This window comes from Dermochelys coriacea, chromosome 1, assembly GCF_009764565.3.
Source record: "Dermochelys coriacea isolate rDerCor1 chromosome 1, rDerCor1.pri.v4, whole genome shotgun sequence".
Taxonomy (NCBI): Eukaryota; Metazoa; Chordata; order Testudines; family Dermochelyidae; genus Dermochelys; species Dermochelys coriacea.
The window spans coordinates 38855252-38877393 of NC_050068.2; the positions used below are offsets into that span (position 1 = coordinate 38855252).

At 39.0% G+C, this 22142-nt stretch overlaps 1 protein-coding gene across 5 annotated transcripts in view; it reads right to left on the minus strand.

Annotated features, from left to right (window-relative positions):
• CENPJ (centromere protein J) overlaps positions 1 to 22142 on the minus strand; it is a 30015-nt gene that overhangs the window by 342 nt on the left and 7531 nt on the right. For 3 of the 5 annotated variants that reach the window (XM_038417784.2, XM_038417751.2, XM_043504234.1), the window contains 12 exons: positions 20279 to 20426; positions 17453 to 17558; positions 15536 to 17168; positions 11826 to 11958; positions 10322 to 10487; positions 8234 to 8476; positions 7543 to 7642; positions 4403 to 4503; positions 2363 to 2464; positions 1239 to 1379; positions 1076 to 1160; positions 865 to 985 (listed from right to left, as the gene is read on the minus strand). In XM_038417784.2, the coding sequence (XP_038273712.1) occupies positions 865 to 985; positions 1076 to 1160; positions 1239 to 1379; positions 2363 to 2464; positions 4403 to 4503; positions 7543 to 7642; positions 8234 to 8476; positions 10322 to 10487; positions 11826 to 11958; positions 15536 to 17168; positions 17453 to 17558; positions 20279 to 20426 (3079 nt within the window). Of the gene's footprint in view, positions 1 to 864; positions 986 to 1075; positions 1161 to 1238; positions 1380 to 2362; positions 2465 to 4402; positions 4504 to 6284; positions 6303 to 7197; positions 7432 to 7542; positions 7643 to 8233; positions 8477 to 10321; positions 10488 to 11825; positions 11959 to 15535; positions 17169 to 17452; positions 17559 to 20278; positions 20427 to 22142 lie in introns of those variants that run through there. The other 2 variants (XM_043504236.1, XR_006277606.1) reach the window with 2 other exon arrangements.

The window sequence follows — 22142 nt, forward strand, 5'->3', positions numbered from 1 at the left end:
TCCAACACTATACTAACAGTTAGTAGGCAGCAATTTAATTGAATGTAGAAATTTGTAAAGATTCTCAAAGAACATGCACTATTTTTCCAGAACTTTATAGTTGTCAAAAAATACTCATTAAATCACAATAAAGTTGATAAATATCATCTCAGCTAATCACTAGTATTGCAGTCAATTTTAAACAATACTAAAGCTGCATTCTGAAGGCAATTTTTTTTAAAAAAAAGAGTTCAGAGAGGCTGTCTTAATACTTAAAGCAAGGAAGGAGAGGTAGAGATCACTGAAGTGTAAAAGTACGGGAATCATTAGAAACATGGATCTTTGGAAAGTTTATTCTTGATTTAGTTAAATCAAGGTATGAAATATAGCTTACCATCTTATTTGAAGCATTGGAAGGCCCAAACAAATTTGTCCCTGATTCAGGAAAAGTATTTAAGCACATGCTAAAGTGCTTTCCTGTTTCAGGGCCTATATTAGTACATGCAATTAAATAAATGAATGCTTGGACTCTGTCAAAAGCAGATTACAACTTGTACTTTGTGTAAATACATTATTCAGTATAAAATGCTACATTTCTTCTATATATCAGACATGATGTATCACACTTTTTCAATTGTAAGCTTCTCACGAGCTCAATAAAGGTTTTAAAAGAAGTCTTTTCTATTACTAGTGGATTACCACACAGTTATACAAATATTCGTTTTTCATCCTTTCATACAATATATCCATCTTAACTTGAAGACAAGCACTGTACACAGAAAATGAGTATTCAAGGAAGGGTGGATGAACTTCAGTGTGCCAAGAACTCTTTCCCGCCCCCCATTGTGTGGGAACCTGTAGGGTATATTAAAAGTAAAAATTTACCTCTGCATACGAACAATAGTGCCATCTGGAAAAATGCTTTCCTCTCCCCCATCCATAAATAAATTCTTAATAGTTTGGTCAGGAAATGTAATTTCTTTCCTTCCATCAGGGTAATGCTTCTCTGTAACAATGTGCATATTTTGTTTCAAAATAACTACAGAAAGTTTTTATATAAAAAAAACTATACAGATAAAAGTTTCATAGTTTTTACCTATTTGTCCATTTGAGAAATGCAAGACTTCTAACCCATCAGGATATGTAGTATGAGTTGTCTGGGCATCTGCATAATAGTAAATCTGTAGAGAAGAATAGATCATAAGTGTTTAAGAAAATCTGGCCATATTAACTGTTGGGAAGATAATTTGGATACATACCACTCTTTGATCAGGCATAACTTGTTTCACATCCCCATTAAAGAATGTTACAGTTATGGTCTTTCCATCCGAACTCATTTCTTTCCGTGTTCCATTAGGGAAAAATATAAGATGACAGCCATTTTTTAAAACCTTTTCAACCTAAAAGGTAAATTACATAAAGGTGGATGTTCAGCAATAAAACTGGTATAACATTTTAAACAACAATTTCAGTTAAAATTAAAATTCTTTGGTCATTTTAGCAGTTTGACAGAGTTTGAGCTATTGACAGGCAAATCAGCATTAGATGAACATTGGTCTGACTTTTGCCCAGGCTTTAAGACTGAGCTCTTTGAGAGCCAAAGTTTGTTTGCACTTCTCATCCAATCTTGAATTTCCATAACTTTCCATTGTCTGGTTTGACACAATAGTAGTAATAAAATGCAGCCAGAGACGCTGTTGTGGAACCAGAATGCAACACACAGGAATAACCATTTATGGATTTGTCATCCACATTCCTGAAACAGTTTCTCACACTGTGTCAAACCAGTTCAATAATTTTCTCCAATAAGCAAAGAAAGTAGTTTCTTCTCCCTTAATTGTATAAATTCTTGTTAAATTGGGCATCTGGCCCAAGGACTTATTTATTTAAAATAGAGGTTGGAAATATTATTTGTAATATCAGAGCACTAGGGAGCCTCAGTCATGTACATTGTACAGCACCTAACCTAATAGTCAAACAGAATAAAAAGACAGTCCCTGACCCAAAGAACTTAAACTAAGAATAAGATAAAGACTGATTTTTTGGGGCGGGAGGAGGGGGGGTGTACAAGGAACAAATGAGACCCTCATTTTCCTTTTTTTGCTGGTTTGGCAATTTCCAGTTGGACTCAAGTAAGAAACCATCCTATGTGTATATATGGAACAGTTTACAACACACAATTTTTATGAAAGTGGTTTAGGTATTTAGATTTTAACATTTATCTTAGACTCTAAATGCCTCACAAATGAAAGGGAGCCCCAACAGCCCCATATATAAATTGAACAAGCGAGGCACCACAGCCCCGACAAAGATGAGTTCCCGTGGCAGAGTGAATTAATTGCCCAGATCTATTCTCTGTAGCATAAACGAAGTCTGATCCTACCTTTCCATCAGGATAGTTAATTTCTCCCTGTATTTCTTCACTACCTGTAGACACAAGAAAGGGGGACTCTAATGGCACACACGTTTCAGTAGGGGACATGTCCTGAAATGAAAATATTTCTTTAGTAAGCAACTGTGACAGAATACAACCCTGTATTAATACCCTCCACACTACTGTAATAATCATCGTACAAATTATGTCCTGTGAGCTATCATTTGAAAACTAATAACTCACTGTCAATATCATGATGAAATACATGCAATATTACATGTAAAATTAGGAACAAATTGAAATCATGACTGAAGTTTGTTTATCAGACAAGTCTGGGGAGAGGGTAAACCTGTTTCTCAAAGACAAAGGACAAGCCTCTTGCCAGGTGTAAATCTACAAAGTGGCCATTCTTTGACAAAGAAGGGGGGCTGGAACAAACATCTGCATCTTAGCAAACAGCAGCATGAAACCTCGTTCACCACAAGACTCCAGCCTCACAGCTGGAATGAACTTCATTTAAGGGTAGCCTTAAGGAAAATGTATTTCTAAGGGGGACTGAGCTATAAAGTGAGGGGCAAAAATACCCTAAGGTATCTCTCCCTATCAACCTCTCTCTCTTTCACTTAAGACGACCAAAGAAACAGCCTTTGGGAGCAAATCCTGGCCTGAGAATTTTGGTCAGCGATGTTACTGGGAAAATGTGGTAAAAGATTTCACCTTGAACCAAGTCTAGAGTGTTATGTTTTAGTACTAGGAAGCATTTGATCTCTATTTCTCTTGTAACCATTTATACTTTAATGCCTTTTACATAAAACCTCTCTTTGTAATAAACTTGTTTTATTCTTTGATCATAACTAGTCCAGTGTTGTCTCTGAACCGAATTGTGTGGATAACTCCATTTAAAGTAACAAATTGTTGGATATGGAACAACATATCCCTTAGGGGGGTAACAAACCTAAAATATCTGAACTGTCCAGGAGAAAGCTGGACAATGCAGAACATGATTTGGGACTGGAAGTATATTGGGATCACCTTGCAAGTGATAACCAAGGCTTATGGAAGCTGGAGTGTGCTGGCAGGCTGCAGCTCTACATAGCCACTTAGGGTGTGACCTGCATGCTGTTTGTTAGGGGCCCAGGTTAGGAGCTTACAGAAGCAAAGCATTATGAGACACCCCAAGTTGCAAGGCAGGTGGTGAGACAGCCCATCACTAGTCTGGATTTCAACCTGGAATGTGACAGCATTAAATCAGGCTCCATTTTTGTGGGATTTTTCTGGAACATATAGATAATCTAACTTTTCTATCACATCTGGTATCTTTTTTTAAAGCAGCCAAACTTGAGGGATTTTTGGGGAATTGAGAAGGCAGCTCATGAAAGCAAGGAGGGACCAAGAGAATCATCAACCCAAAGCACCTAGAGAAAAGGTCTGCTATAGCTTACTGGATAATGACAAATCCACACACAAGATTTGTTAGGTTTTGGAAATCAGCTTTTGCCTAGATGTTAAAGTGGATCTCATTATAACAAATTCCAATCTGGTGCTTAACTTAAAACATCAGTAACAGATTCCAAGGCACAGAATCTTTATTCAAGTTTCATATACTTCTAGCAAATGCTACATACTGTAATTGATAAAGATGTATTATGTCTCCACTACCTGCATTCTTACAAAATTCACTGTTCTTTCTTCAGAAGAGAGATAAAACATCCAGTTTTTTCTACAAACATTTATTGAATTTCGGTAAATTTTGTAAGATATTTTGCAAGATATTTTGCTTATCTACAATTGATCACCACCAAACATCTCCCCCTGCTGTAACCAAAAAAAAATATGGTTCCAAATACTAAATGCAAGTGTAATTTTCTGTACAAGTATTCTGCATTACCCAAAGGGAGGTTTAATATTGTAGTCATTACTAAATCTTGTCTAGTGTTCTTATGGCAGTTTCACAAATCACTTTTCAGGCTTCACATTTATGTAATGCAGATAACTATTCTATTATTTGGAATCAAGTCAAAATAGACAACATTCTGGTACAGGACTTACTATCATAAAAGTCTTAGAGGAATCTTCTGGTGTCATCACTGTTTTGTCAAAGTTACTCCCATCACGAACAGGTGCTGATTTAGGTCTTCTAGAAGGCTTTCCTGTTCAAATTATAAAAATTTGTACTTTTACATCATCTCAGCAGCCAAGCAGCAGTTTGGGTGTTATAAGCAAATAATGATCAGAACGATTGATAAACTATACTGGATATCTGCATACCTCATGTGCAGTATTAACTTGAAAAGAGTATCTTCAGCTACTCAAGAAGAATTAATATCCAGTTAAGTGTGTTACCTCAGATATATTATTGCTTGCTATAGTAGCAAAGAGCTACAATTTAAGTTATGTTTCAGAGTAGCAGCCATGTTAGTCTGTATTCACAAAAAGAAAAGGAGTACTTGTGGCACCTTAGAGACAAACAAATTTATTTGAGCATAAGCTTTCGTAAGCTACAGCTCACTTCATCGGATGCATGCAGTGGAAAATACAGTGTGGAGATTTATAAACATAGAGAACATGAAACAATGGGCGTGACCATACAGACTGCAACAAGAGTGATCGCTTAAGGTGAGCTATTACCAGCAGGAGAGTGTGTGGGGGGGGAATCTTTTGTAGTGATAATCAAGGTGGGCCATTTCCAGCAGTTCTTGCTAACAGACAGCCCCCCAACCTGAATCAAATACTCATCAGCAACCACACACCCCACAACAGAACCACTAAGCCAGGAACCTATCCTTGCAACAAAACCCGTTGCCAACTGTGTCCACATACCTATTCAGGGGACACCATCATAGGGCCTAATCACATCAGCCACACTATCAGAGGCTCGTTCACCTGCGCATCTACCAATGTGATATATGCCATCATGTGCCAGCAATGCCCCTACGCCATGTACATTGGTCAAAATGGACAGTCTCTACGTAAAAGAATAAATGGACACAAATCAGATGTCAAGAATTATAACACTCAAAAACCAGTCAGAGAACACTTCAATCTCTCCGGTCACACGATTACAGACCTGAGAGTGGCTATCCTTCAACAACAACAAAAAAAACTTCAAAAACAGACTCCAACGAGAGACTGCTGAATTGGAATTAATTTGCAAACTGGATACAGTTAACTTAGGCTTGAATAGAGACAGGGAGTGGATGAGTCATTACACAAAGTAAAACTATTTCCTCATGTTTATTCCCCCTTCCTCCCCCACACTGTTCCTCAGACTTCCTTGTCAACTGCTGGAAATGGCCCATCTTGATCACCACTACAAAAGGTTTTCCCCCCTGCTTTCCTGCTGGTAATAGCTCACCTTAAGTGATCACTCTCATTACAGTCTGTACGGTAACACCCATTGTTTCATGTTCTCTATGTATATAAATCTCCCCACTGTATTTTCCACTGAAAGCATCCGATGAAGTGAGCTGTAGCTCACAAAAGCTTACACCCAAATAAATTTGTTAGTCTCTAAGGTGCCACAAGTACTCCTTTTCAATTTAAGTTATGAAACTCATAATAAAGGTACTATCTATACAATATTTTATTTGTAGATTTCAAATTATAAAAAAGGCACCTTTTCAAAGCTCTAGGTGCGTAACTCATTTATTAATTATATAATATAATGAAACAACAGCACTGAGATAATCATTCCAATAGGAACTCAGCCAGCAAAACTCCTCCAGAGAGATTCCTTTGATTTATAAGCAGCTCATCCTTGTCCTTTTCCAAAATAACCCTATAATGGTGTGTCCTTGCAGCATTCATGGAAAGTTTGGAACAAGTGAGGGGAACAATTTCCAGCATCTCGAAACCCTCACAGAGAACTGAAATGTCCTTCTAGCTACCCACTCTTTTATAGTGTGGGATGTCCAGCTTAGGCACTGCTGCAGACTGTAGCTGTGGCAACCTGGGACCAAAAGAAAGGCGATCTCTCAGGTACACCAGTCTCAAGACAGATAAGGCTTTATAGGTCATAAGCCAAGACTTAAACTGCACCCGAAGACCAAACACCCAGTGAAGATCCTAGCATCAGACGCTCCCAACAAAATGCCTCACTCAGTAAGTAAGCCACACCATTCTGTACCAGCTTCATTCCTTGAATGATTTTAAAGATGTAACCCCATAAAGAGTGCATAGCTATGCTTTTGGTAAGACAAATGCAAACAGAAGCAAGGTTCACATCTGAAAGATTGCAACCTCATAACCAGACGCAGATGTAAAAACAACAAAAAACCTGGACTACTGCTGTAATTAGAGAGTCAAACAGCAGCTGGGATCTTAAAAAAAAAAATCACTCCTAAAATGCAAATCTTAGTAACTAATGGTGGATGGATTCCCTCAAATCCAAGGGACTAATTATCTCCAGCTGCTTCCCCACCACCTCGACCTTCATCTCATTCTGATCTGGATTGAGCAGCCAACTCACGGTCATTCATGGCCCAATCTTAGTTAGAAGCTGTCTGAGTCACATCATCCGAGTTGAAAATGACAGATATACTTTTTAGTGTCATCAGCATACTGAAAACATACTTTATGCTTTCTTACTAACCCGCCTAATGGCCCCATATATATGTTGAACAGGAGGAGGTGACACAATGGCACCCTGCAACATCCCCCACTTTAGAGGTCTTCAGAAATTGCCTCCAACTACCTCTTTTGTGATTTCTCAAAGAGAAAACAATCACGCCATTGAAGAGCAATCTTGTGCACACCCACTAGAGTATGTAAGCACGCGAACACTACCTGGTGATCAAAACGGCATCCAAGGCAGTTGATCGATCTAATACTACTAGCACAGATACTTTATCTTCATCCATTGCCAGGAGATCATTGACCAACGCGGTCTCTGGGCCATACCCAGTTCTGTACCCAGAGTGAGAAGGAGATCAGGGACACACCTACATACTGAGAAAGCTGTGTCCACAACTTTCTCCATAATCTTATCCAAGATGATATTTATTATTTATAGAGCATTAAGTCTGACTTTTAAACTTTCACATGCATTATATTTTTGGACCATTTAATACATGCATTGCCTGAGGGAAATAAAGATATTACCAATTCTCAGTTGCTGCAAACAAACATTAAAACTGGCAATTTTCTTGTAAAGAGTTAATATGATTCTCCTATTGAATAAATATTTATACCTTTTACTGATGAATAACCTTTGCCATTCATCTTGCTACTCTTTTCTATTTGAGGAACTGGAGACAGAAACTGGTTTTTTTGAAATCCAGTTGATGGACTCTGAAAATACATAACGAAGAACTTATTTAGTTCAAGAATGGTTTATTCATAGCACTCATCAACACAGACCATTTGTCCATAATTTTTATAGCAATGACTATTAATTATACACTTTTAAAGTATATTGTGGAGGGAATAAAGACTGAGCTCCTCTTTCCTCTTCTTCCTCACCATGCACAATCCCAGAATTTTACCTTAGGGCAGTTAACTAGGGATAAGTATACTCCTCCTTACATTAGTTTAAGTTTTAGTAGTCTGTGAAATGTTTCAGTGAAGACTGGCTAATCTTTAGAGTGCAAAGGCACCAAAGTCAATTGCAACTGATTTCCCCATCAAACTCGAAAAAATAATTCAGTTTGAGAAAGCAAGATCCTGGAAAGCACAGTACCTGCACACAGTGAAAATCCAGGTTTATAGGAGCAGTAGAAGTCAACAGCAGTGTACTGTCTTACAAACACCAATACACCCCCATTAAATTAAATGAAACATCCAACTGGTCTCTTCTGAGTACCAACTGAAAATATCAATGAGCCAAAACTCACTATGTATCTGCAAAAATCAGTTTAAAATACGTCAAAACAAACAACTTACTGTAGATTCTGCTCTCTTCAAATTCATTCCATAACTTTCAGCTGTCCTGTTGCTTTCAGCAGCTTCTGCTTTCTTCCAAACTTCTAGACGAAATCTTTCCATGATTTTGATCTCTTCTCTTAACTCTGTGTTCTCCTTTGTTAAGGTTTCTATCTGGTTTCTAAGGCGACCATGAGTAGACGACCATTTTGCTTCTCTTCGCTTTAAGTCTTCCTGCAAATCTGCAAGCTGCTGTTTTAAAGCCTTAGAAAAATATTTAACTGTTTGTAGGAATACAAGCCAGTCATTTTCTGCTGTATTAAAACACAGACTAGAGAAAATAATAATCTTTTATTAGCAGTGACAGCACAGAAGACAGTGACCCAAAACTAGTGAAATCTTCTGTGTGTGAAGGGCAGGAAGTGTGTTTTGTTTCCTAAAAACAGGAGTTACTTTGTATTAATAACTTACCTAATCTCTCTCCCAATCAGGCAGCGAGCTTCGTCCCAACTCAGGCCCCTTTACACCAGATAAAAGGTCCAGAGCAGTGTAAAGGGGCTATAAAAGCCTTCCTTTGCCAGAACAGAGGATTACCCTGGTACAGGAACTGGAGTGCTTCAGAGGAGTCCTTCACAAACCTGGCCTCAGGGGCATACTGAGGATGGGGCTGCAGCACACAGCTCTACAGACGTTCTGGGCAGCCTGCAATATTTTAGACAGGTCCCTCCCCCAGGACTGCCTAGTTATATAGGTGGCCTCTCCAGCCTCCAGAGCAGCCCAAGATAGGGAGGGTGCAAAGGTGGTTTAAAAGCCAATTTACCTCACCTTCTCCCTGGGCTGTAAGTTCTGTGCACAGTGTAACACAGAATCTCACCCTAGGTCCTAGGGAAGGAAAAGGACTTTTTCTTCATAGTGTTCAAGATTGTATTCTTGTCTTTTTTTTTTGTTTTGTTTAAATTAAGAAAAAGCAAGCTAAGTTTCCCCATCTGTAAAATAAGGATAACGATATCACCTTTGTAAAGCACTTTGAGATCTACTGATGAAAAATGCTACATAATAAGATATTATACAGAGATGTCTAGCTAGATGGTTTGACAAGAGTCATGCTGCCATGTAGATTATATTTCACATTTCAAGCCAAAAAATTAACACTGAATATTATATATAAATATGCATAGAAAAAGTTCATTGGGCATGATGGGCCAGGAAGCACAGTCATGTATAGTTACAAACTTAATAGCAAATAAAAGGATTTTTAGGGCAGTCTGAAAAACAAGAACAAATTTTCTATTCCTCTTTTCCTCCCCAAACAAGCTCACAGGAAATCAGGAATTAAGTAATTTGAATTAAATAACTGTCACCTTTTATTCTGATCACTTTAGATTGAATTAACCAAATAATAGTGGATAATTCAAATCACTTACTTTAGTAAGATATTAAAAAAGAAATCCAAAATTCTAAAAGATAGAGGGAAAGATACCAAGATTACAACTGCATTATTCAGACATTTTTAGCAACACGAACGTGCTATGCACCCTAGTAGCGACTAACAAGTCTATCTTGTTCTAAGCAATAGGATTAAACATGATGGAAATGAGAAGACATGTTTATAATGTATCTGATGCATAATCAACATCTATGATGAGATAAAACTGTGCTAGCATGCAACAATTATGGACAGAATGATGCTTGATACAGGTTCAATTTTGCATTCAATTCACTACAGCGAATGAATTTGTTTGCAACATACTTATTACAGTAATATTTTGTAACTTGATTTAGTTTGTTGGTCTGATGTCATGTTCTTTGTTAGTGCCATTTTGCACCTTTTTTGGTATGGAGTCTGACGGAAAGACAACAGTTCTTTAGTACTGTTTTTGTTTTGTTTTGTATTTTAAAGCAAAACGATACTTATGTGAAGCCTGTGGTTTTCAGTGTGGGAACTACTGATGGATGCCAGTCATCTTGGTCTAGTTTGATTTTTTATATATATATAAATATATATTCTTTCCTATCAAACCTTCAAATTAACAGGATCTCCAAATTGCACAACCGTGAAAAGCTGAAGTTTCACTGTGAAGATCAGAACAATCTTTAGATTTTTCTTACCTGAATTTCATCACGCTCCTTTTTATCTGGCATCGCTCTAGCTGCTGTGGAATATTTTTCAAAAACTTTACGGTCTTTTTGCAGTTTTCTCATTTCTTCTTTTTTAACTTCTTCTATCCGAGCCAATTCTTTTGTTTTCTGCTGTTCAAAGTCTGCTATTTCTCTCCTGAAATTACACAAGGTAGCTTATTGTTCTGAAATAGAACAATTTCAAGTCTGGAGTATTTATATTTTTTTGTGTTGTTTTTTAAAGGAGAAAATTAAGATTTAGAATTTTATTCCTTAGTAATTGAAAATAGTAGAATCTCCTGTTCCCAGAAAGACTTTCCACTGTAAATAAATCACACACAATATATATTTAGTCAGAAGGGTCTCCTCACTACCACTGCTGAAGTCTTAAGAATCATCTCTTTGCAGTTCCCACTAACAAGAATCTGCTCCATATTTACTGTTGCTTTGACTGACAACTGGATAGGACCTCTTTTCAGAGACTGCAAATAACATTCCTTAATTGGCAAAAGGGATCGCTATCGTCCAACATAAGGCATTCCTCTCCTTCCTCCATCCCTAACTCTACCCCGTTTCCAGCCTACATGTGCCCAGGAAGGTTTTTCTAGGATCTGATCAAAAATACAGCATCAAAAAGTCACACTTTAGCAAGACACCAGGTAAAAGCATCAAGCTCTGGAAAACTGATCTTATTCTATATATATGGTTTTTTTTTTAAATAAAGACTGAGTCATTTAAAACAATCCATAAAGTATATGGAAAAAAAAATCTCCCAACCATATGACCATTCATACTGAACAAGTTGGGTATAGCTTTTTTAAATCATGTTTTGATCCATTTTCTAGAGTAGCAACTTGAGTGATTAATTATACAGTTTACTCTATTTATTGCATGTTGTACATTTAAACTACCTATAGTGTCAAACTTTTTTTTTTAACCTATCTACACTATTATATTCTAAGAGATGCAAATTACTTACCTGTATACTAAATATATCACGGGTAGCCAAACTGTGGCTCACCAGCCACAGCGAACTCTTTTACAGTTAAAGTGCGGCTTGCAGAGCCCTTCCATTCTCCACCTACCAGACTGGGGGCAGGTGGAGCTCAGGGCCTCTGTCCAGTGGAAAGGGAGTCTAGGGGCTTCAGCCCCGTAGGAGGCACCTGCCAGGGCTCAGGACTTAGGCCACATTCTTCCTGAAGCCCCAAGCACTAGCAGGCACCACCCGTGACGCTGAAGCCCAGAACCTCACCACCCTGCCGCAAGGTTGAAGCAGGTGCACTCAGCACTCAGACTTCTGAAGATCATCGGAGGACCAGCAAGTTTGGCCACCCCTGAAACAGATCTCTGTAATATTTACTACTATCCAATACTAGTGTGCTTACCTGCAGATTTGCTAATTTACCCATCTATAAAATAGCTCTAACTAAACAGTTAAGGAAATGTATTTACTAAGCAAATAAAATGCACTGAAATACTCCCATTGAAAAATTACCTGAGATTTTCTAAGGAGCTCTCTCGTTCTTCGCGGAGTTTTGTTAGAGATGCATTTTCAGCTCTGAATCTTTCAATTTCCGTTTCCAATTCAACAAGCTTCTCTCTTAGTACCCGGGATCGAACAACGTCTCCTATCAAGAAACAGGCATACCCAAGTTAAGAGACATTCGTACAGAGTGTTGAAGTATACACTAAATTGTCAGATATAAGTGATATCAGTTGATCTTACTCTGAGGCACAAATAACTAGTCTCCAAATAATACAGTAGGTGATAAGTGAGTCCTTGTCAAAGCAATCTGTGCTTCTCGTTCAACCATCTCAGGTTTTGAATATATTTGTTGCACAGGCACAACAGGGTATGCAAGGACTACAAATTTAAATCTGAATTAGTCTTCAAAATAGAGTAATTCTCATTGAAGTTATGATCAGGGTTCATACAGGGGGAAGAGGGGAGGTGGTCAGGCTCTTCAAAGCTGTGCCCACAAAATAAACTCTGCCCATGCATGTCAGCAAAATAAGATCAACTTCAAAGTTTATTATGCAGATTTTCAAAGTATGATTGTTCGCACTCCCGTTTCGGTGAGCTTTGCTCAACTTCAGTAGGTATATCTACTCAGCAAAGAGCAGAAAGCCCCCAGCCCGGGTTGACAGATTTGGGCACGCTCTAGGTCTCTTTAAAAAAAAATAGCTGTATAGACAGCTCTTTGAAGTAGCAGCTCAGGCTCTGAAGCCAAGGGAGGAAGGGGTAGGCTTCAGAGCCTGAGCTGCTACTTCAAAGAGCTGTTTACACTGCTATTTTTTTTTTTTTTAAGTACTAGTATGAGCCCTGCAAGCTTAAGTCTGTTGATCCAGGCTGCGAGTCTTGCTGCTGTGAGCTTTGTAGATGCTAAAGTAGAAGTAAAGCTCAAAAACATCCATGGGCTCTGTTAGGCTCTTCTTGATTGGAAGTTTAAAAACAAGGTATCTCCCAACCACTTTCTACTTGGGGCACCAAAGTGAAATGGTGCTCAAAGTTTCTTGTGGAGATCTATGATCCTCCATCTCCTTTCTTACATGAGGAATGAAACAGTTAATATTGATGTTTAAATCGTTGTCAGTGGGCATCAGAATAAACCCTGAAATTAATGAGGCAGTTCTCTCTGCATTGATTACACACTGACATTTTTTTAAAATGTTCTTCTCAACACTAGAGGCTTTAATTAAAAAAAGCCAGCAAGTATATTCTGGATAACAAGACAAAGTTGAATCCATACTCTGTTTATGGTATAAAATTATTTTGCCAGATATTAAATGATCAGCAATGTGCTTTTTGTATTTTAGTACCTATCTTGATCAATTTTGCTAAGTATTTTTGCAGTAAGGGTTTATTAGAATTGCTGAATTTGTTCCAGTAGTTAAGAGAAGGCAGATGTGGATACAGATTGACAACAATGGGGGGGAAAGTCTCTCACTTCTAAGACTTTTACAGCCAAGCATTAAGCATTACATTTGACAGCATAACACAGTTGTTTCTAAATAATCTACATAAACAGATGTAGTGCTGGGTCCATCCTCCCAGCCCCAATAGCCTAGGAAACCGAACATCCCAGGATCTTAACACAGAGGCTGCAGTGCATTTTACAACCACTAAACCATTGACAGAGTCCAGGTCTGCAAAAAAAACCCAAAACCAAAACAAAAACCCACAACAACAAACAACCTTTCCTTACATATTTTGCATTAGAACAATCAGCTTGTGTACTTAAAAAAAAAAAATCCTAGTGACCAGCAAATCTAGCAATTATTAAAATTAGGTTGCTGTAAAGGATGATGAAAAACTAAAAGGAAATGTAGCTACAATCCCAAAGATTGACTCTCTAGTAGGAAGAAGAATTGTGCTCTGAAGATAGTTAGGAAGCAGCCAATGGGGACTGGGGGGCAGTGCCTGCAGGCGAAGGCAACACACACAGCTGCCTGGCCACGCCTCGACCTAGCAGTTGAGCAAGGAGGATTTTGCTGCTTCCAGGGAACCCCCAGGTAAGCGCCGCCCAGGGCCTGCCTCATCCCATTCCGTGCCCACTCTGCCCCCTCCCATCACCCGAATTCTGCTGCTGCTGCTGGGGGGAGGAGGGAGGCGCAAAGCCAGGTAGGGAGCCTACCGGCCCCGCCAACCCCCCAGCACCACCAGCGGCCCATCCCCAGCCGGGGTCCTGGGATGCACGCCACTGCTCGTCCCCCTGCCCAGCACCAGCACAGCTCCCCCTGCCAGCAGGGGTCCCGAGCCATGCACCGCCACCTGTCCCCCTCCCTAGCACCCAGGCCATCCTTCCCCAGCACCTGCGGCCCCCCTGGGCAGCCCCCACCAAGTGTTAGTCACAGGTATTTTTAGGAAAAGTCACGGTCAGGTCACAGGCTGTGAATTTTTGTTTACCTGACCTGACTTTTACTAAAAATACCCAAGACTAAAACGTAGCCTTAATTATGAATTAGGTAGAGCTGTTTGAATTTTTTTTTTTTTTTTTTTTTTTTTTTTTTAAAAAACACACAAATCTGAGTTTTGTCAGACAACACCAGTTTGTTGAACCCAAAATGTCTCATGAAACCAGGTCAGATTCAACAAACTTTTGTCAAGTCACTAGTAGGGTTCTAATGGAACCCAGGTTCCCACGGTCCACAGCTGAAGAGCAGCCCTGTCACACCAGGGCTTCCAGCCGCCCTGTTGTGGAGGCCAGGAAGCTCAAAGAACTGGGAGCCTGGAAACCCCGGGCTTAGGGCTTCTAGGATCCATGGTTCCCAGACAACCCCATCATCTGGATGGGCATCCCTGGGCCAGAGACCCCAACGATTCCAGACTCTCAGACCAGCAGACTCTCTGTGTGGCCCGATTCCCAAGTGGCCAGCCCTGGGAGATGCAGACCCTGGAAGCCCCAGAGCTGACCGACTACTGAGGTTATCAGCAGTCGTGAAAATAAAAAGAATGTTAAATTTCAGTCAGCAGCTTCCAGACCCAGGGAGCATATTTTGTTTCAGAAATACCAAGTGTTGGTGTTCCCAAAAAAATTCAGGATTTCCAGTTCACGAGAAATTTTGATAAATTTGGTTCTATTCTGATTTGGAATCAAACCAAAATTTCAAAGTAGCAAAATTTCTTGGAAACCAGAAATCTCTAATTTCAGCCCACTCTAGAACTAAGTTCTAAGGGCCTGATTCTCTCCTTACTTACACTATTTTGACAACTATAGTTTTAGATTTCACTGACATTCATAATTTGCACTAGTATAAATGAGTGGAGAATCAGATTCTAAATATTGATATTTGGTATGAATCCCTTTCAGTAATTTCAATTAATAAAAAAAAAAAAAAAAATCTACAAATAAAGCGATCTGAGCATCTAGTTAAATTTTTGAAAAGTCACTTAAACATTTTTTCTAATGCAACTGCAAGAGCCTTGCATGGATACAAAAGTTGTATCCACATCCAAACCATAAAAACGAGTTGCGGATATCCACAGATTTGCATGGCTCTAGCTATTGCTCTGTGCTGAACAGCTGCAATAATCAGCAACAGTTTATGACAGCACACACTAAATTCACATGACTGATAATTAACCGAAACTGCAAGTCAACACCAGTAATTTTTTCATTCCTCTCCATTATTTTGATTGCATGTTTTAAGAACACCTAGTGCTCAATCTACAGTGAAGTCTGTGTGTATATATTATTCTCTTACCTCCTGATTCTTCTTGTCCCACATTTGATTTGGTTTCATGCCTTGCATGACAGTCTGGCTTCTGTTTAGGTTTCAGTGAAGGAAAGAGTTTCATCATGAGGTCTGATGTGGGAGGTGCACTTGCATCACCATCTGTCACACTCTGTTTGGGCAAATCATCTCCCTTCTTTATTGAAGCAACCTTCCTCTTTATTGTTTTATCTGGGGCAGCCATTTCACTTTTATTGTAATAGTCAGTTTGTGGAGGTACTTTAATGGTATCATTTTGGGGTACTTCATACTGAATCTCATTTTCTTCAAGGTCAGTCCATGTTCTTTCATCATCAAACTCAACCTTATTCCTATTTGTACATGAAATACTTCTTTGAGATTCAGACACTTTGCTATTACTCTGATTTGGTAACACGTTGGATTCATCACTACTATAATCTTTGTCCGATAAGTCAAGATCAACATCCCTACTTTTGCTTTCTTTGCTGAGGTGTTTGGCAGGTCCTGTGCAATCACAGAATGCTGGATTATCTTCTCTGATGCTCAAAATGAACTTTTTAGCATCTTCATTTGAACATTTTACGGTAGTCTCAAGTTCCTCCTCAGACTCTGTAGTAATGACACTGCTTCCATCATCCTCATCTTCATTTACATTCCATTCAGTACTTTTTAAAGTTGGAGATGCTGTAGTGGAAGAAGTCTGAAATATTTTACTATCTGTTTTATTGAATTGGTCCCTTAGTCTAATAGATGCCCTCAAATCCAAGACTGTATGTGTAACTGCCCTATCATTTTTATTTCCTTGTAAGATAATTTCTGCTTTTTTATTTTTATTTATAATATCTAGTGCATTCATCTGCTGCGGCATTGCTTTGACAGGGGTAGAAGACATTCTACGGCCTTTTGAAATTTGCTGATCTCGATCCAAGAACCTTTGTACAAATGAGGAATTACTCGAGAAAGATACTTCATCAGCAGCCTGTTCTAGAAACAAAAATTCATCTAATTCTATGTTCTCTTTTTCCTTTTCTTTTTCCCAGTTTTCCAACTTATTTTGGAATGAAAGTTCAAAAGAAAGTTCTGAATCTTTTACAGGGTAACTTTTAGAACATTTGGAAAGAGAAAAAGTTTTGGTAAACTCTGTGGACAGCTGAGGCTTTTCTGTATCTGAAAATTTGTCAGTAGGCCTAGCAAAATCCATTATGTTTTCCTTATTTTCAAATTTGCTGTTGATTTCTGATCTGAAAGAATCTCTGAACTGCCCATCAAGATTCTTCTCAGTCCGCAGTCTCGCTGTTGGTGGCGATATATTTTTTCCATTATGATTCTTGAGTACTACGGCCTTCTGAACAGGGAAGACAGAATCATTTGTTATTTTAGCAGCTCGGTTACATTTTTTAGACTGCACAGCAAAATTCTCAGAAACCTGTTCCTTGCTTAAAGGTGCAGTTTTCCGCTGTATTTGTGGTCTGTCCACTTTAACAATGTTTCTGTCCTCCAAAGTAGTTTGCTGAGTCATCAGTTTGCTTTCTTTATACTTAGTTACTTTAGATTTGGCATTAGAGAACCTAGTTAAGCCTTCTCCCCGTTTCAGAAAGGGTCGTTTTGTCAGTAGTTTCTGAAAGGTTGATCTTCCTACTTCCTTTAAAAAAAAAATAAAAAAATAAAATATCAAAGGACAACATTGTATATTTACAGATTTATCTAAGTAAGGCTTACTAATATGTAAAGTTACACAGTACCTGTCCCACTATAGTTTTAAGGAAGGTCAGAATCTTAAAAATAGAATAATTGTTTTTAAGAACTTGAATATTGCATATATAAAGTTGTAGGCTCTTCAGGGCAGGGATCTTCTCACATGTTTGTAAAGTTTCTAGCACATTTTGGGAAGGTATATCAATAACTGTAGTATTTATAATAATTAACCTGTTGCTCCTCTTTTTGCTTCAGGCGCCAGTCTTCTAATCGTATCTGTTCTTCAAGGAATTCTTCAAACGTCTGTTTCCTCTCCTGAATCCCAGCTTTAATAGGCCTAGTATAATTTTTTTTTAAAGTTACAAACTGCAGTGTTAAAGTTAAATCTTTGTTTGACAATGCAATTAAAAATATAATTTATCATATAACATATGAAAATTATATAAGCAGGTAAGGAATTAAGAAGTTCTTTAGTCATTTAGGTATCTAATGGCAAAGCTAAGGCTATTTAAATTGGAAGAATATGCTAGATTACCAGTGATTCTCAAAAGACAAGCACAATGATATTACAGTAGAACCGCAGAGTTATGGACACCTAGGAAATGAAGGTTCTTAACTCTGAATAAAATGCAGTTCCGGCTCCAGCAGTTCACACTCCAGGCCAGTTTCCAGAGGCAGCTTCCTTGCAGGCAGTTTCCTGACTGGGATTGGGAGGGGTGTGGAAGGGATGGTGGTGGTGGTGACAAAAACAGCACATACCCTTTCCCGGTGGGTGGAAGGTGGTGAAAACAGCCCCACTCCCACCCTCCCCCCCCAGGCCAAGGGAGGGGGTGAACACAGTACCCACGGCTTACAGGGAAGCAGCGCAGACCCCAGTGCTGCCTGTGCTCCGACTGCCTTGGGTTTGCAATGGAAGCTCACAAATTTGCCTGTGAATCTCAGCATCTTCACTTCCTAGCAGTAAGTGGGCGCCCTGTATGTGGGGGTAGGGGTGGGGACAGGCAGCCCAGATGTTTCTACCTTTAAGAAGCAATACGGGCACAGTACAGTATTTGCTTCTTTTTTTGGTCTCTGCTGCTGCCGCCTAATTGATTACTTCTGGTTTCACATGATGTTAGATTGACCTATCAGTCCATAACTCTGGTGTTTGTATCTTTGAGGTTCTACTGTACTTTATCACATTTGTTTTAACCATGAAAGGCACATGTGACGCATGACTAGAAAGGATTAAATATCCTGCAAAATAAACAATCCATAGAAAAAATGTGGGGAGATATTTGTGTTTTTGTGTATTTATATATGTATGAGTAGGGTGGACAATATAATCAACAGTCCCTGTCTATGCTGTATTCTGATAATTCAGCAGTCAAAAGAACATCCTATCATGTAAATGAATTGTAAACATGGGCTATCTCACTATTCAGCTCTCTTTGAAATATACTGTGAATGGTGGAGGAACAAGCAAATGGCCTTGTTAATTCGTAGCTAATACCGGTGATGGACCTCCTTCAAAGTCATCCTAATTACCTTTTGTTCCCTGAGGAATTCCAAATTGTCAGAAGACATGAAATTGTATAAAGGATCCTTGGGTCCTGATTCTGTCATCTCAGATCTGCTTAGACTTCATCAGGGAAGTTTGAGTCACAAGAGTGAGGTCCCAGTACACCCTGAATATGAGATTTGGACATTGGACTGTGACCTATGAAATGAATTCTAAAGGAACTCCTTGCAACTACACCACCTCTGCTGTGAATATGAACCTCAATCAATTGAACTCATGTCTGTATATAGATAGATATAGATATTTTAACAATACTCTTGTTTTTTAATAAAAACTTTAGTTTAATTAATAAGAATTGGCTGTGTAAATTGCAGTGTAGATGTCCAAGAGCAGGGAGTGGTCCCAGATCCTGGGTGACAACCTGAGCCCAGACATCTACAGTGCAATTTTATAGCTCCGCAAGCCACAGTCAACTTACATGGGCCAACTGCAAGTGTTTTATTGCAGTGTAGACATGCCCCTTGTGTCTTGACTTCTCCAATTTTGCACTGAGTGCATTCAAAATGCTACTGTCTCCAACGTTGGAGAATCCACCACAACTCTTGATAGTTGTTCCACTGGATACTTAGGGTCATTTAAAAATGTGCACCTTATTTCCATTCTGAATATGTCTAGCTTCAACTTCTAGCCATTGGATTCTGTTATACCTTTATCTACCAGGTTGAAAAATCATCATCAAATTTTTATTCTCCACTTCTTCACTATTATAAAGTCACCCCTTAACTTTCTCTGCATCGCACTAGAGGCTCATGTTCAGTTGATTATCCACTGTGATCCCAATACTCCAATAGCAGAGTCAATTCTTTCCAGGATAGTCTCCCCCATCCTGTAAGTACAACCTGCATACATCACCCCCGCTCTTTCACTGCATCAAACACAGACTTCCTGTCCATGCTTTCAAGGACATGCACAATTTAGCCCTGTTCTATTTAACCCCATGTTCATTTTGGTTTCGCTTCATCAGTAATGCCAGTCTTTAACATCCAATAGTTCATTTTACCCCCCAAACACCTTCATTCTTTCTCCCCTGCACCAAAACACAAGAGAATGACTCCTTCTCAAAACATATAAGCCATCACTTTATCCTCTTCCACATCTCTCTTTCAGACTCACCTCTGCCATGATGCTTACAGAAAAGGCCATCTGATAATGGCTATGCCAGAGAAAGTTGTGATTACTGCTACTGGATTGGCTTATTACAATTATAGTTGTGCACAGTAAAGCTACACCAAAACATGATTTTGGTTTACCATTACCTTATCCCTAGACTCATTTATATCATCCACCTGTTATGCCACCACACCATAAGAATTTAGGGGCAGGGACTTCTTTTGCCATATCTCTGTATAATGCCTATCAGAATGGGGGCCCACTTGGTTGGAGCTTCTAGATACTACTCAAATACAAATATTAAATTTTAAACCATTTTCAATCAATCAGGTCTTAGAATTTGGTCAAAAAAGATTGGATAAAATTATATATAAGCTTATATTTACCTTTCCTCTATGTTAGCTGCTTGTAAGCGTTTTCTTCCATTGGGACTTTCAGACAAATCTACATTTCTTGAACATAAATGATCAGCGTCACTGTCTTCACCTCCAACAGACTTTTCCATCTTTTGTTTTGGACACCAAGTGCTTTCTCCTATGAAAAGATGGATATTTGTCTTTTTCTACAAGTTTTCAGCTTGTACTTTAACAACAGGAACAACATTGTTTTACAGGAACAACATTCAGAGGCAATTCACAGATTACAAAGTCAAAAGGGACTATTGTTATTTAGTCTGACCTGGGTAACACAAAGCCATGAGACTTCCCTCAATTAATTCCTTTTTGAACTAGAGTTTATCTTTTAGAACATCCAATCTTGAATTAAAAGTTTCCAATGTTGGAGAATCCACCACAACTCTTGATAGTTGTTCCACTGGATACTTAGGGTCATTTAAAAATGTGCACCTTATTTCCATTCTGAATATGTCTAGCTTCAACTTCTAGCCATTGGATTCTGTTATACCTTTATCTACCAGGTTGAAAAATCATCATCAAATTTTTATTCTCCACTTCTACACTATTATCAAGTCACCCCTTAACTTTCTCTGCATCGCACTAGAGGCTCATGTTCAGTTGATTATCCACTGTGATCCCAATACTCCAATAGCAGAGTCAATTCTTTCCAGGATAAAGTCCCCCATCCTGTAAGTGCAACCTGCATACTGTGTTCCCAGATGTACGACTTTATATTTGACTGTACTGAAATGCATACTGATGCTTGCACACAACTTGTCAAGTGATCTAAGCATTGTGTATCAGGGACCTGTCCTCTTCATTATTTACCATTTCCCCCAATTTTGGGTCAACAACAAACTGTATCTGTAATAATTTCATGTTGTCTTTCAGCTCATTGGCAAAAATGTTAAAAAGCATGAGGCCACAAGATATAAAGGACCTGATCTTGCTGCCATTGAAGTGAATGGCGAAACTCCCACTGGACTTCAATAAGGGTATAATTAGGCCCATTGGCTGACAAATATATAGTCTATTGACAGGCAACTAGAATTCAATTACCATCAAATGAACAAATAGTTAAAAGAAAACTAAAAGTTTACATTAGCCTAGGAAGATACTAATATCAATAACTATGAAAAGACTCCAGCTTATCTAGAAAATTGGGTCTTTCAATAAATTTAACTAACCAGTAGTAATTTTGTGGTCCTCGTTCTTCCAATCACTTTACATTTTCAGAGATGCATCTACTCGAGGGGTTCTCAAACTTCATTGCACTACTACCCCCTTCTGACAGAAAAAAAACTACTACATGATCCCAGGAGGAGGGACCGAAGCCTGAGCCCATCCAATTCCTGCCACCCCAGGGGGGGAGGGGGAGGGGGGATGGGGGGCAAAGCCCCACTGACCAGGGAGTGGGGCAAAGCTAAAGCCCTTGCCAGGCAGGGAGCCTGTAATCTCAGCCCCACCGCTCAAGGCCGAAGCTCTCAGGCTTCAGCCCCAGACACTGGGGTTTTGGCTTCAGCCCCTGGCACGAGCAAGTCTAAGCCAGTCCTGGTGACCCCATTAAAATGGGCTCACGACCCATAGTTTGAGAACTGCTGATCTCCCCACTGTATGCATCCGATGAAGTGAGCTGTAGCTCACGAAAACTTTTGCTCAAATAAATTTATTAATTAGTCTCTAAGGTGCCACAAGTACTCCTTTTCTTTTTGCGAATACAGACTAACACGGTTGCTACTCTGAAACCGATCTAGACACTGTTTCTCACTGATAGAATCTGAAGATAAACTGCTCTTCAAAGATAAGATGAACTCCTTGTTGTTTAACTTTTGTAGTAATTCACTCTTGTGTATGT